The sequence below is a fragment of the Lepidochelys kempii genome, chromosome 2 (assembly GCF_965140265.1).
Source record: "Lepidochelys kempii isolate rLepKem1 chromosome 2, rLepKem1.hap2, whole genome shotgun sequence".
Classification (NCBI taxonomy): Eukaryota; Metazoa; Chordata; order Testudines; family Cheloniidae; genus Lepidochelys; species Lepidochelys kempii.
Genome location: NC_133257.1, coordinates 217,710,985 through 217,728,036, shown reverse-complemented (window position 1 = coordinate 217,728,036; position 17,052 = coordinate 217,710,985). Strand labels below are relative to the sequence as shown.

The 17,052-nt window shown below is 38.7% G+C and overlaps 1 protein-coding gene across 9 annotated transcripts in view; it reads right to left on the bottom strand.

Moving 5' to 3' along the window:
• The window catches only part of THSD7A (thrombospondin type 1 domain containing 7A), a 634,694-nt gene that overhangs the window by 202,611 nt on the left and 415,031 nt on the right, over window positions 1-17,052 (bottom strand). For all 9 annotated transcript variants that reach the window (XM_073333830.1, XM_073333827.1, XM_073333831.1 and 6 more), the window contains 3 exons: window positions 7,975-8,209; window positions 4,687-4,802; window positions 1,920-2,052 (listed from right to left, as the gene is read on the bottom strand). In XM_073333830.1, coding sequence (XP_073189931.1) covers window positions 1,920-2,052; window positions 4,687-4,802; window positions 7,975-8,209 — 484 coding nt within the window. The remainder of the gene's footprint in view (window positions 1-1,919; window positions 2,053-4,686; window positions 4,803-7,974; window positions 8,210-17,052) is intronic.

Genomic DNA, 17,052 nt, shown 5'->3' with positions numbered 1-17,052 from the left:
CAGGGATGATGAACTTCTAGAAGACTGAAATAGATCAAATAAATCAATACTGTATAGATTTGATTATTCAGTTGCATATTTCATTCAGTTATAAACATTCATTTAAAAAATTTTCTGAAGCTGCTACAAAATTTCCACCATAATACCGTAGAAGTTAGGTGTAGATTGCCCCAGAGTACACAGGGCCTTGAATATAGCAAAACCTATGCAGGATGGCTATTCTCATGTCCTGCTGTAATCTCAACTGAACTGAGTCATTCAAAGTGAAAAAAATAAAATGCATACATGACTCATAGCACCCACGTGCCATAGCCATCAAAGTGTGGCTTCATGTGAGATCGTCTATACCTTTAGCCCCAGCTTTTAGTGTAACCTGCCTTCCTTGTGCTGCTTCCTGAACTGAGGAAGGAGTAGGGAGCTGGCTGTGTGTGTCATTCATAGTATGTGCCCAGGACAGAGAAGAAGGGTGATAAAGGGAAGGTTGTTTAACACTAGTCCCTTCCAAGAAACTTAAGCTGCCCTGCCTACCACTGCTAGAAACCCAGTGTTCTCCTGCACACAGCATCCTGCACACACCAGTGGCTCAGCTGAAACTTCAGGAAAATCATCTGGTTTTGAAGGTGTTAAATAGCTGAGCAGCAGCCTATGTTTAAGGGATAAAATGATTAAGCTGACACTGCAAAGGAAAGTTTTAAAATTATATTTGGAGTGCTGCGTTTTGGTAGCTTCACGCACTGTAATCATATCCTCATATACCATTCAATTAGAAATGTTGTAATCTCCTAATGGATTGGAAGTGATAATTCTCTGACACAGGATCAAAGTAATATATTAATAACCTCAAATTTGTTTTCCATTCTGTTGTTGCCAATGGAAAGGACATTTATCAGGATCATTATGACAGAGTGGCAGCATTTAGGGGAAACAACAGGTGTTCTTTGCTACCAGGGAAGAAACAGGATATTACTTTCTGAATCAAACGTGTCTTTCCATTATTTATATAGTACTGACAATTAAATTCAACTAATTTCCTATTATTGGAAAGGCCTAAACATCAGGGACCACACCTGGACTGCTTTGTGCTGCTCTGGTACTAAGAAGCAGCTCCAAATCTGGCTTCACCTTCTACTTGAGAATGTACTCACCTAGGGGACTCCTGAGATGGCACAGGACCACTATAGTGGTTCCCACACAGTCATACTTACAGCCCAAAGTGTGGGAGGAATAGTCAGGTTACCCTTATATCCTGGCAATCCTTACCTGCTGGAATGGTCTTTTGCATCCTCTGGTGAAGATTACAGCAGCCATGAGGATGCTCTAACCTATGAGAAGATGGATTGTTGGATAATTGATGGATAGTTTTGGGGCTGGATTAGATGCCAGGATAGCTTAAAGCCACTTGTGTACACACCTTCCTGAGCTGTGGAAACATTTCCTTTCTTCTCGGAGGTTGTCATCCTCCAACACAAGATTGGATTTCAGTAATGCTATATGTATTTAATTTACGAAACATTTTTAGAACATTTAGAAAGAAAGCTTTTACATTTGACTGCTCTCATACAGTGTTCTCAAAGAACTGCTAAGAGATAATTATTCAAACATTTGAAATTTAACAACCAAAGAGTTGATGCTGTGGTGTGTATGACATTTATATCTGCAGAGGTCAAATATGTGTAATTAGAAGCAAAACAGTGGAACAAAAGAACTGTGGCTGGAATCCAGATGTAAATCCAACAGAATGTTAACACAATTGGCCAAATACAGGCCTCATGTAAATGGATGTAACTCCATCGAAATCAATGGAATTGCACCTGCTTTTACCAGGCCTGATTTGGCTCTGTACCCTATTTTCCCTTGCACTTTACAGGATGTGGGAGCTGAAGAGACCTGAGTAATTTCTCATAATTTATTTGGGTTACCTGTAAGTATAGCACACAGGAGGAGCCTCACATTCCTTTTCCTCATATAACGTGTCTGGGCAGTCACGGCCACCATTTGCAGGGAGCTGGAGGATGACTCGATGGCGAGACTGTTTCTTTACTGTGACATCCCCTACGAAGAGTACAACAGTGTGTTTATTTCCTGCTCATACACAGACGATTTCTAGAATTAGGATTATACTGGGACTATAGTAATTAGAAATAGAAAAGATTTAATATATTACATAATTGATTCCGTTGCTGTACAAGACCAAGTTATTTTGCCCATGACAGAAAATTAATGATATTAACTTACTATTATACTTGATCTCAGGACAAAGGGTGAAAAAGAAGCATTGGTACAGAAAGCATTTCTGTCAATAACAATATACATTCATACACTGTACGACTGAGTGATATGCTAGATGGGCCTGATATGCTGCTATGCGGTACAGCTTCATAGATTATTTTATCCTTAAAATTAAGACATGTAAGCAGAAATGTACATAGTGCAGTGAATAATAAAGCTCCATTCCCTAAAGAGCTCAACAACAAAATCTAATTCTTTTACCCTTATCTCCACACCCAGGAGGTGTGTGGCAGATTTAATTTATGCATTAGTCTTTATCCAAGATTTACTTTAACTATATCTGTGTTTCCCATATGGGACTTATATTACCCTACAATCAACTACCTTCCTCAAGAGCATTCAGCATGTTTAAATGTGAAGTTTTATTTCCCTGATATGACTTAATTTACTGGTCTCACATTTTTCATTATTATAGACATTTAGTATTGATGATAAATAGTAAATTATTGCAGTAAAAATTAGATTGTGGTCATATTCGAAAAGTCCGAGCTCTGGGCAGAAAAAAATATGACTGGAACCATAACTCTGTAGTCATTCCACCGCCCTGATTTGCTTCTAAAACTAGTACGATCTAGAAGTTTTAAGTTAAAAATATACATTTTGTAAAACAATAGCCTTAAAAACTTAGTATGGATAAATCATGGCAATCTGGTCCTAAACTGCAAATAAGATCTTCACTTAGGGCATTAGTGTTGCTCCAAGCCACGTTGACTGGTCTGGTAATAGCTTCCAAACAGTCACTGCAGCAACAGGGCAAACATGGCTCCTAGGCAACACTCCAACATCAGTGGCTGAGAGGGGAACAACACAAGAATTGCTACACCAGACTCTGACACCTGGGTATTCTTCAAAACAGGAGGAATTCTCAGGTAGTCAGTAAAGTAGCCAGAGCAAGAGCCAGGATCTCTCCCAAGGCGCATAGCAGAAGAGACTCCCAGAGATGCTGCTGACAGCAACAGCAGGGACAGGTGATTATTGTAAACTGAACATTGTTGCAAAGATATTGAGATAACATTTGGCTACTGAGTAGAAATGATATTCATTCCATTAATCAATTTTACTATCTCATTTGCCTGTCCCTATAATTTTGTTTACATTCAGTGTGTTTCAATTTGCAGTACATGTTCTTGAGGATACGCTCAAGTTATTAAGAACCTTTTTTAAAATAAAACAAGACAAGACAGTTTTGCACGCTCATCAGGGAACAACCCTGCAGAAGCATCTCAATGAGAAAATTATAATATTGCTCTGAAATTATAGAATATTAGAAGTGATTCTAGGGCTTCATAGTAATATTATGGCTATGATGAAATAATTTATTCCAAGTTTTAAGTAGCATACCCAACACTGTGTACTATCAAATTCAGTGGTCCCAACTATCATATTTTTAAGGTTATACATTTAATCTCCCTAATTCTTTATTAGTTGTTGTATGCTCCAACAACTAATTGGAATGACTGTAAAAGTGACTTTGCATCCTTTGCAAAGCATGGAGAATTGACTTTGACATTTAAAGGGTATTTATTTGATGCAACAATCTCATATTTTTTTATAAGTGACAATGAGTAATCACTATGCTCCATGAGGGAATTAACACATATGAACATGGAATTACATTATTGACTATGCCTATAATAGTGCATATTAGAAGAATATCTTCTGTTAAGCTTAAAAGAGAAAAAGTGATAAGACAGAAATATCTGGGCAACAATAATTTTTTCAATGCTTCCGCTGTAATGATAATTTCAAAGCAATAAAAATTCAAATACATCTATGCTGTGTAACTTCTTTTAAAAGCTTTGACAGGTGCATTAAAAAGACTTTGCAGTGGGCGTTTAATTCAGAACCTTAATATTAATTTGAATGTTGGTTATTTTTGTGGTTTATTTTCTTATGATTGTGAAGGTAGTATAAAAGCGAATGGACAAAAATGAAAGAGAACCACTTCTGTTAGTACTTTAGGACTCACATGACAGAGACTTTTAACTTTTGTTGGGCCTACTACAATCATGCACATTTGTTAAAACAAGAACAGAACCAAATTTTGCCCTGGGATATTTGCTCAGGTTTTCCAGTGAAGTCAAACGGAGCAGTATGCAAGGGCATATCTGACCTGCATTTAAAATGTTTTTCTAGTTGTACAACTGCATTGCAACCTTCAATGGTGTTAGAGTATTCCTGTCTATGTGACTAATGAGCTATTTGTAAAATGGCAAATCTAACATTCACCATAGCAACTGCTATGTCACAGTGGCCTCTCTCTGAAATACAAGAGAAACACATCTAAGAGAAAAAACTTTGCCAATACCAATCTGTCAAAAGCCTACACAGTAATAAACTAAGTGTGTGGTTTATTTTTAAATAATCTGCCCTCTAATACACAGTGAATTATAGTACCTTCTTGACATGGGGAAGAACACAATGTCCAATCACTGTATGGAGTCACAATACAGTCTTTCCTACAAGGAAGCAAACAAGGCCTCACCGTTTCTGGTCGAAGGCTTTCAGGACATCTAGAGAAAAAAAAAAGGAACATTATAAAATGAATGATCATTCTATGACAGTGTTAATTCCTGAGGGATGCTGAGAACCTGCAGGTCTGATTGCAATTTTTTTTAACCATTTAAATGCTAGCCTCTATAATTTTCAAATGGTGCACAAGGTGCCAGGTGTATGAATACATTTAATGGGAGTCATATTCTTATAACAACCGCCCCCCTCCCCTTTCCCCCGCACCGCTTTTCAGTTTAAGGATAAGGATTCCAGTTGCCGTTTGCAGGAAAGCATGCCCGGCAGTTGAAATCCAAGTAATCTTGATCTGCATGAGACAGAATAATCTTGAGTGAGGGTGGAAAATTTAGAGCAAGATGTCTTTGTTATCTGTACTTTTGCAGAGCTTAAGAAAAAGGATACAAAGAGACTTCTTAGGATGGTTATTTAAATCCAGCAGTTTAGATGTTGCTTATGTTTAGGTCTTGTCTACACTAGAAAGGGTCTTCAAGATAGCTATACTGGCACTCCCTCCTAGTGGAGGCACAGCTTATATCCGCAAAAGAGTTCTTTAAACCGGTATAGCTTATTTTCTTCGCTGAACTGGTATAAGCTATACTGATTTAAAGAACACTTTAAAGAACCAGTTCCCCAAACAAAATAAGCTATAATGGTAAGAGGATCTTTTTTTTTGCTGGTAGAACTGCATTTACACAAGGGTGATTTTTTGCTATGTTTGCAAAACATTTTCGTATAGACCAGACCACATTTAGCACAGTTCTTGACAATATATATCAATAACTAATCTACATTCGTGCACATTAGAGTTTTCTAGGATTTTAGAAATCTGTGTGATTCAAATTGGCTATGTGCATTCATAAACCAATACAAATTTGACATGAATTAAGGAACACAGCCACTTGATTCAGAAAAAGCCAATTAGATCATCCAGTTTTCTCCCCTATGAATGCAGGATTGTTTTCTGTATTTAATTTGTCATGGAAAAGATCTTGTGCATTATGTGCTGGTGTCTATTTCTGCAAAGACATTACATATTATGACCCTGATTTCCACTACAGCCAAACTGTGCTTGGATGAACTGGAGTGGCAGCTGCAGGAAGCTGGCTGCACGTTCCTATTTCTCAGGCACCCAGCCCTGATGGATGTAAGGTAAGAATAGCAGGGAGCCTGTTCTGACTTCCATTATTAGTATATGGTCTGCAGCAGGACAGGCCACCACCCCCTGCCCACAGAAGACTCTTGACATGCCTCTCTCTCCTCTTACACCAGAGGTGGTGTGGTTGACTGAAGCACCTTCGCTAGCTTTCAACTGGCAGAGATCTCTTCTCTGAAAGGGGAACTCTCGCCAACTATTCTGCGCCTTTCAAGTTCATTTTGTGTCACTTACATGGTACAAGGTAGCCTCAGCAGACTGGAGAATCAGAGTGAGAATGTGTTTGTGTGCACGCGCGCGTGTGTGCGTAATCAAATACAGTTGCCGGTTTTAAAGAGTATTTATCAACAGTTGCCACACAGTGACTACGTTTTCAGAGTTTTTTCTGTTCTTAAGATAGGAGATATCTTTGGTAACTGTTTGATAATGTTTGGTAAATCTTGACTTTCTAATGACTTTTTTTTTTTTTTTTACTTAAGATGTGTATACAGACAGCACAACATTTACATTGACAAAATACCTGCTTTACACAATCAAGATTATATGCAATTTGACTAATTGAGGGCTTCATCTTTCATGAAGTCTGCAGGTTCCAGCCCTTACTCAGAGGCCTTTTGATGAGGCAATTGGTTCAATTAAAAAGCCACTTCTATGTTTATTAATGTTTCTATTTAGTATAGGTGGCTTAAAGCAGCTATTGATTTTCTTTTCCAACCCTTATTCAAGGTGAAATTAAACAGAAGTGATATGAGCTGACATTTGTTACTTGTAAGGTAGATAAAGCCAATAATATTGATTTTATCATATCACAGTAATCCGTTTTATTAAGGGGAGTTTAAAATGAGGTTCCTATTTACATTTTCATGTCGAATGTGTGCTCTTTAAAAATGATTTAATAAATTTAACATGACAGTTTGAAAGGTAACCAATGCCTTTTTGTTCTCATTTCACAGGATTTGTCTATGACAAGACACAATAGTCCTGTTTTCAAAATTGTAAGGTCAAATCAAAGGCAAGCACTCTAATGGTTGATTTAAAAATCAAAGGAAAACTCACGGTAGAATGATTTTTTTCAATGTAAAATGGTTGCCCACTAACACTGAATGGAATGCTTATTAATATCATTTTAATGTGGTTGCATGCACACACATTTTAAAATATGTGATGTGCTAACTATCACGTATATGAGTTCTCCTCCCCCACTCTTCCTTTTAAAGTGAATTTAAGATGACCGCCATGCTGATGAAAGCAAGACATTGGTGGCATTGGGCAAAGGTGCAGTGTGAGAGGCAGCTGCTTTGGAAACTTTCTTAAAGAGCTCTGTTAAGCTACTTTGTTCTTGTCCTGCAAAACACCAACAATTCCATCTCTGGACCTCTCCTGACCAGGATACATTGGCCATACTAGAGAGTGACAAACTGTATGGGCAATTAAACTATTGGGCCGCATAGACCTCTTAAAATCTTGGTTATGAAAAAACCTAACATGTATACAAACTAAGATCTCTATCCTGGCCCTTCCTGGTTCTCTGGTGAGGAGTCTAGTAGAGCTATGTAAACAAAGATCCACAGCTGTAGAGTACTACTTGGATCTTGAGGGGCAAACCACTACCAGCCCCTCAGGGACAGTAACATAGCAACTAAATGGCTTTCAATTCCGAACCTCTCTCCAGTGGCGGAATGTCTGAAGGCACAGGGTAATTCCTGGCTGATCAACAACTGAGAAGATGGATTGGACCAAGATGCTTGGAGTCAGTGTCTCTGATTGACAAATCTGAATTGGAGCTGTCAGCAGAGTCCACTGTAGTGAAGATCCCCCATTGCGATCACCTACTGTTTGCTCTACAGTTCTGCTCGCATTTTAGATTGTGTGCTTTTAAAAGTTATTTACTCATCAGAGCAGACATGACCATCAGTTGAATTGTTTCCCTTTGCAAATACTCAGCTGATTATCTGTATCTAAAAAGGCAAAATAATAATAATAATAATTAACTTAATAAAGAATAGTTCAAAGATCTTTACTTTTTTGGTCCCACTTGTCCCACGTTGACCCTCACACAGATGACTTTTCTTGTTTGCATCCCAACAGCACAGGTGGCCTCCCCATTCCAATTGGTAGATGAGTTGAAAGTGGACACAGAGACATCTTCTATACACTGGCCCCAGGACCCAGTCTGCCAGTGGTACACAGTGCAAGGGTGTTCATTACAGCTGCGTGCTTCCTGAAGTGCACTACTGTTTGGGCACTGAATGCCTCCTGGAACAACAAAGCAGTGCATATGTTCATAAGTTAGAAATAAATAAATTATTACAAATATATTTGAGATTCATATTAAATACATACCAGAACATGTGTCCTTTTAAACCCTTCCTTGCCCCTTATTCAAGTTATCAAATAGCAATGAACAAACATACAGAACAGATCATGAACAGAAAATGAAATATACACGAGGGCAATGTTCAAATGATATCATATATCATACAGTATCTTAATCTGCTGGGAATAATGAATAGCCTGTTTTTAGTTTGAGATTTGCCATCATGCAGACTGTGTTAAATAGCATTTTGGTGAGGAGAGGAAGATTCTAAGTGGAAAACAAGGTTAAATTAACTAGTTATGCACCTCTGGAGACCACTGTTTATATCCAGTTCAGGGAACTAGTGAAAATGAGTTTGGAGATTTTGTCCTAGATTCCAACTGATATTTATCCACATTACATAATCACCAAAGAATTTGGCAAAGTTGGCAATTTCAGCTCCAGCTTGAGATGGCAGAGACGTTGTAGTTCAAGATTAAAATGCAGTGATATGCCAGTAATTGCATGGGAAAGCTGAGATAATGCTATTATCATTATGTTCAGCTCTATTTAGTGCTATCAAACCCACCTAACCTCCTCATCCTAAACAAGTAGAGGAGTGTCCTTTCCCATTAAGATTAGATCAGAGCAGAGAAAGCCATGATTTAAGCATACATTTAATAATTCATGGTTTAAGCACAGAATAATGGGCCCTTCTCTGGATCTGCTTTAACTGCCCATCTCCACAGGCTGAAAAAGACAACATCCTGCCCTGGTAGGCGCCTATCCTAGGTTGTGGAAGAAGTGAAGTGTGTGGTTGCACATTAGTTACACAGGGAACACTTTGCTTTTCCTCTGATATCACTGCAATTATCACCTTATAAGGATTCAAACTTTTTACGTATGGGGGAGAGGCTATTCTAAATTTGATTTAGACAAATAGGGAGGAACTGGTTGAGAATTTGAAAGTGGAAAGCAGCTTGGGTAAAAGTGATCATGAAATGATAGCATTCATAATTCTAAGGAATGGTAGGAGAGAAAACAGCTGAATAAAAATAATGGATTACAAGAAGGCAGACTTTAGCAAACTCAGGGATTTGGTCGGTAAGATCCCATGGGAAGCAAGTCTAAGGGAAAAACAGTTTGAAAGAGTTGGCAGTTTTTCAGAGATATTATTAAGGGCACAAGAGCAAACTATCCCATTGTGTAGGAAAGACAGGAAGTAGGGCAAGAGACCACCCTAGTTCAACCAGGAGAAATCTCTTCAATGATCTGAAACTCAAAAAAAAAAAAAAAGTCCCACAAAAAATGGAAACTATGTCAAATTAGGAAGCATGAATATAAAAAAATAACACAAACATATAGGGACAAAATTAGAAGGCCAAGGCACAAAATGAGATTTAACTAGCTAGAGGGTAACAAGAAAACATTCTACTAATACAGTAGAAGGAAGGGGAAGACCAGTGACAGAGTAGGCCTATTACTCAATGAGGGGAGAAGACAATAACAGAAAATGTGAAAATGGCAAGAGTGCTAACTTATGTTTTTGTTTCAGTTTTCACCAGAAAGCTTAATAGATATAGGATGTCTAACATAGTGAACACAAGTGAAAATAAGGTAGGATCTGAGGCTAAAACAAGGAAAGAATAGATGTCTTCAAGTTGAAAGGCCTGATGAAATATATCCTAGAATACTCAAGGAACTGACCGAGGAGATATCTGAGACATTAGTGATTATCTTCAAAAACTCATGGAAGACAGGAGAGATTCCCTAAGACTAGAAGAGGGCAAATATAGTGCCAATCTATAAAAAGGGAAATAAGGACAACCCGGAGAATTACAGACCAGTCAGCTTAACTACTGTACCCGGAAAGATAATGGAGAAAATAATCAAGCAATTCATTTGCAAACACCTAGACAATAATAAAGTGAGAGTCAACAGTCAACATGGATTTCTCAAGAACAAATCATGTCATACAAACCTATTAGCTTTCTTTGACAGGGCAACAAGCCTTGTCGATAGTGGGGAAGCGGTAGATGTGGTATAGCTTGACTTTAGTAAGGCTTTTGATACTGTCTCAAGTAACCTTCTCTTAAACAAGCTAGGGAAATATTGCCTTGATGGGGATACTATAAGATGGGTGCCTAACAGGTGGGAAAGCTATTTCCAGAGACTAGTTATCAGTGATTCAGTCAAGCTGGAAGGGTATATCGAGTGGGGTCCCACAGGGATTGGTTCTGGTTCTGTTCAGTGTGTTTATAACTTAGATAATGGCATAGAGAATACACTTATAAAGTTTGTGAATAATATCAAGATGGGAGGGATTGCAAGTGCTTTGGAGGACAGGATTAAAATTCAAAATGATTTAGACAAACCAGAGAAAAGGTCTGAAGTAAATAAGGTGAAATTCAATAAGGACAAATGCAAAGTACCCCACTTAAGAAGGAACAATCAATGCACACATGCAAAATGGAAAATGACTGCCAAGGAAGGAGTACTGTAGAAAGGGATCTGGGGGTTACAGTGGATGACAAGCTAAACATGAGTCAACAGTGTAACACTGTTGCAAAAAACAAACAAACATCATTCTGGGATGTATCAGCAGGAGTATTGTAAGCAAGACATGAGAAGAAATTCTTCTATTCTATTCCATGCTGATAAAGCCTCAGATGGAATACTGTGTCCAGTTCTGGGCACTGTATTTCAGGAAAGATGTGGACAAATTGGAGAAAATCCAGAGAAGAGCAACAAAAATGATTAATGGTCTAGAAAACATGACCTGTGAGGAAAGATTGAAAAAAATCAGTTTGTTTTGTCTGGAGAAGAAAAGACTCAGGAGGGACATGATAACAATTTTCAAAGGCATAAACAGTTGATAGAAGGATGAGGGTAAAAAAATGTTCTCAACCTCGGAGGACAGGACAGGAAGCAATGGGCTTAAATTGTGGCAAGGGAGACGGGGAGGTTGTGGAATCTCTGTAATTGGAGATTTTTAAGAACAGGTTAGACAAACATCTGTCAGAGATGATCTAGTTATTACTTAGTCCTGCCTTGAGCGCAGGGGACTGGACTAGATGACCTATTGAGGTCCCTTCCAGCTCTGTACTTCTGGGATATGCATAAACAGAAAATTCATATTTATTTTAGATGAGATAAAAAATCAAAAGATATAAGCCATCCTATGTTATTAAAACAAAATTAAATAATAAAATAGTAACAACAATAGTATTTCAGAGCATAAGCCAACCATTATCTGTCTGGGGTTGGAAAGAAACGTCTTGTACGATCTGGTTATTCCATAAATATCCACTAAGGGGATTCTTGCACCTTCCTCTGAAGTATGTGGTATTGCCCACTGTCAGACATAGAATACTGGCCCAGAGGGACCTCTGATCTGATCCAACATATGCTTTAGCTAATATAAACACAAGTTATTGGGCTCAATTTAGGAGTAAATGGCTGAAATTTAATGGCTTGCAATATAAAGAAGTTCTAACTAGATGACCTAATCTTGTCCCTTCTGGCCTTAAATTCTATGAATCTATTAACATGCAATTACCACATTAAAAGCCCATTCCCAATGCCATGCTCTGACCACTAGATAAGGGTCTGGCCAATAGCATAGCATCTTATTCCCCCCTCCCTAGATCATATTTCCTATTTCAGTTTTTCCCCCCATGTTGTCATTTGTGTTTTTTTTTTAATCTCTGTGTTTTTTTACAACCCAGCAGTAGCCTGTTTGGTAACGACATATACAAAGGAAAACATCTGCAGCATCTGCATTATGCTTTAAGGAACTGCCACAGTAGTTATGAAGTATGCAGATACATGTGCTATTTGTTTCTTCCTCCCACAATGAGACCACAGCAGCAGGTTTAAGTTTGAGGTCAAGACCTATGCAAAAACAAGACTCAGTGCATGCTTCCTAATTACAGCTAATTTATGGGAAGGGTTATGGCAAGGGAAAAAACCGCACAAATTGCAGCCCTACATGGCACACAGAAAGAGATGTATGTTGTATATACCAAAATTGGGTATGTGTAACAGCTGTGAGATGTGTAAGGTCAAGCATCATGTCCTTTACTGTCATTTAAGATTTTCAGATAATGATTTTCCTGAGTTTCTTGTTGCACAGAGAAGACGAGCTTGGAAGCACAACTGAGGTACTGCCAGGCTCACAGAAAGGAAACTTTGTAAATTTCCTTCAAGCCCACTGTGGAGAATGATTCCAGAAAAGACACAAACAGGTGACTGGAACATCTCATATTACACACAAAAATCTTTGTCACTCTGAGTAGATTAAAACAAATCCAGCCACTACTTCCACAGCCACCTGGGGTCTTCTGCCAGTATAATTGGTGTGGTTCAGCTACTTAAGGTGGATGTAGGCCTAGATAAGGCGGTGCACACAACAGTATGTGCACCCTGGCCAGATTCTCAGTTCTAGCAGAAGTCTGCTCAGTGCAGGAATGGGCATGATGAGAAGGAAGAGTTTTATTCTGTCTTTGTGTTTCCTCACACTCAGCATAGCTTGCAGAATAATTTAGAGCAGCTTGATGACTGTTGTATCTTATGCTTGGGTTGTAACAACCCCAAGGGGCTGTTCCTGCAGACAAAAATAGATAAGAATAGCTGGAGAGCAGCAATACACTGGCTAATCCCCTACCTGAGACACACTCCCTACATCTGGAGCTATGAAAGGGGCCAGAAAAAAAAGGCTGTTACATGCATATTTTAAGCCAATTCAGTGACCCCTATTACACCCGGGGTACTTCCCGGAGGCTAATTCTGCTGGTTTTACGACCTTTTTATACCACACGAACAGCATACGAAGAGGATGCAATACAATGAAGAATTCAACCCCATAAATAAGAGTCTAGTTCCACGAGAGTTGCATGTACAGTAGAGCACAGGCCAATGTTGCAAATCCAGTTAAATTCAGGTTTCCTGGATGTCAAAATAATATACCACTATTCATAATCAGAGTGACAGGATATGATTTTTACTTTCTTTCAAAAAGAGAGAGCGAGATCACAGATGATGAAGTAATAAGAAGCTAATTGAGGCCTGGATCCAAAAAGGTAGTTGCACATGTTTAAGTGCTTCCATTAATTTCAACAGGATTACTTGCATGCTTGATCTTCAACCATGCTTAAGTACCTTGCTGAATCAGAGTAAAGCACTGATGCTATTTTGAAGGACTGCAATATTGTTTGAATTTATTATAATTGGATTGCATGGTTATTATCAGATTCTCAGGATCCTAGAATTGAAGTATCCAGGACCAGCTGCAGTGTGCTTTTAGTCACACATCTATAAAATCTGCTCCTTCTGACAGCTCAACAGAACCCAAGTTTGGCCATTTTTAGAGATCAATGTAAAACTCACTTGTTCATTCATGCCTGTCATCATTTAATCTACCATCATCATAGTAAGGGGTTTGTGAATGATTTTACTGAGTCACCTAAAGGTTTTGAATACAAGCTGCCCATATCCTATGGCTATGGGCACCATATAACATAGGGATGGCCATAAAGATCTGACCGATGGTCTACCTAGTCTGGTATCCTGTCTCTAATACTGCCAGTACCAGATGATTTAGAGAAAGGTGGAGCATCAATGTTTACCCACATGAATACAATCAGTAAGTATTTTTAGGAACAGGTCTTAGTGTGGGACAGTATGAAAATTACATGTCCAGCATTGGGAAAATATCATATGGCATCAATTTATATAAAGTGCAATTTTTCAGTTTAAGATATCTAAGAAAATTCACATGATTTTTAATTGTTTTAGTAAGTTTTGAATATAGTACAGATAATACACTTAAAAAGTAAAATATTAATGTTCAAGTCCCATTGTTTTATCAACACCATACAAGATATCAAAGAGCAATCATAAATTTGTGTCTCTAAATCATCTGATGCTTTTCCAGTGTGAAGAGCATTGTCTATAGAAATAATGATGAAATCAATTCTGGAAGCATAGCTAAAACTTTGTTGTGTATTTCTCAAGGTGAAAAGTCACTAATTATTTGTCAAACAAGAAGTGACTAAAGGGTATAATGGATTTACTGTCAGGCAAATGACAACCAATCTAATTTTAGTGAAGCCTAAAAGTTATAATCTGAAATGATATAGTTTAATCCAAGAGAAGGTGAAAACTATACTTCAGGTCTGGTGGTAATGGTATTTCAGTTCTACAAGGTTATCTTTTATTCATAAATCATATTTACTCTCTATGGCCTGCATTCCACATAGTTAACTTTAAGCATGAGTCATCCCACCCCTATTCAGCAAAGCATATGTTTAGGTGCTTTGCACCGCTACAGACTAGGGACCGAATGGCTAGGCAGCACTTCTGCGGAAAAGGACCTAGGGGTGACAGTGGACGAGAAGCTGGATATGAGTCAGCAGTGTGCCCTTGTTGCCAGGAAGGCCAATGGCATTTTGGGATGTATAAGTGGGGGCATAGCGAGCAGATCAAGGGACGTGATCATCCCCCTCTATTCAACATTGGTGAGGCCTTATCTGGAGTACTGTGTCCAGTTTTGGGCCCCACACTACAAGAAGGATGCGGATAAATTGGAGAGAGTCCAACGAAGGGCAACAAAAATGATTAGGGATCTGGAACACATGACTTATGAGGAGAGGCTGAGGGAACTGGGATTGTTTAGTCTGCAGAAGAGAAGAATGAGGGGGGATTTGATAGCTTGGTGGTTCCAGAGAGGATGTTTATAGACTATTCTCAGTGGTAGAAGAGGACAGGACAAGGAGTAATGGTCTCAAGTTGCAGTGGGGGAGGTTTAGGTTGGATATTAGGAAAAACTTTTTCACTAGAAGCGTGTTGAAACACTGGAATGCGTTACCTAGGGAGGTGGTAGAATCTCCTTCCTTAGAAGTTTTTACGGTCAGGCTTGACAAAGCCCTGGCTGGGATGATTTAATTGGGGATTGGTCCTGCTTTGAGCAGGGGCTGGACTAGATGACCTCCTGAGGTCTCTTCCAACCCTGATATTCTATGATTCTATGACCTGATCCAGACCCTGTTGTCTCCAATCAGTGCCGAATCAGGATAGATTTACTCCCAGGCTTAATGCTTTGCTGAATCGGGGCCTCAAGTATGATCCTTGGAGGGGCTGAGCACAAACAACTCCCACGGATATCCACTTTTTAGAAAGAAATTTAAGATTGTGGTGGAATTTAGGTGGATCATTTGCTTACTGTTCTTTGTTTTACTATTGCACACCCTGACTCCTGATGGTAGTCAATGTCTCCTGTCAAGGTTCCTTCCCCACTCTGAACTCTAGGGTACAGATGTGGGGACCTGCATGAAAAACACCCTAAGCTTATTTTTACCAGCTTAGGTTAAAACTTCCCCAAGGTACAAACTATTTTACCTTTTGTCCCTGGACCTTATTGCTGCCACCACCAAGCATCTAACAAAAATAACAGGGAAAGAGCCCACTTGGAAATGTCTTTCCCCCCAAATCCACCCAAGCCCTACACACGCCCTTTCCTGGGGAAGGCTTGATAAAAATCCTCACCAATTTGCATAGGTGAACACAGACCCAAACCCTTGGATCTTAAGAACAATGAAAAAGCAATCAGGTTCTTAAAAGAAGAAATTTAATTAAAGAAAAAGTAAAAGAATCACCTCTGTAAAATCAGGATGGTAAATACCTTACAGGGTAATCAGATTCAAAACATAGAGAATCCCTCTAGGCAAAACCTTAAGTTACAAAAAAACACAAAAACAGGAATATACATTCCATCCAGCACAACTTATTTTATCAGCCATTTAAACAAAACAGAATCTAATGCATATCTAACTAGATTGCTTATTAACTCTTTACAAGAGTTCTGACCTGCATTCCTGCTCTGGTCCGGGCAAAAGCAACACTCCCCCCCCACCTCCAGCTTTGAAAGTATCTTGTTTCCTCATTGGTCCTTTTAGTCAGGTGCCAGCGAGGTTGTCTTAGTTTCTTAACCCTTTACAGGTGAAAGGGTTTTTCTTTTGGCCAGGAGGGATTTAAAGGTGTTTACTCTTCCCTTTATATTTATAACATCTCCTAAAATCAGGTTTATATTTCTGAGGCATACAGTCAAGATTTGCAGTAGTAAAGGGTAGTAATAGTTCTGTTTCCTGTAATGCTGAATAAGCAATTAAAAGCAAATGTCTTGAGTTACACATGAAAGCCAACAGCTCAAGGAAATTTCATTTTTGGGGAGTTTTCCTCATAATTGTCTTTTCAAAATCTGGTTATTGTGATTTTTGAGATGTTGGAATAGGGCAAGAGAAAGGGATCACTTTTATTTGTTCTCATTTTTAAACAGCATTTCTCTTTTGTCATGTAGATCTATCTATAGCAGCTACTTATTATATGATCATTAAAAATTGTCCCTTGTACTTCCAACAGAGCTGTTCTGAAGGGTAAAGGTCAAAAGTGTCAGCTCCGCTACATCTTCCCCATTTTTCTTGAATCCCCTGGAGGTTACCCTGACAGAACTCTGCAGGATTTTTGTGGGGGGAGCCAAGGGTGCAACACTGTTTGTCCTTCTTCCTTCAGGTGAATCCTCCTTCAAGTGCAGCTGGCCAGGATGCAGCAGTGCAGTAATGTGTAAGGTCCTTGGGACAGATTTTTGAAGGTATCTAGCACCCAAAGACGCAGATAAAATCCCATTAGGTACCTACCTTCATGTTTAGATGTCTCAATTCCTTTAAAAATCTGGCCCTCTGATGTTGCACTGTTTGGGTAAGTATAGCAGACTGTCTTTGATTTTATAGTCTTTAAAATTCAAAAG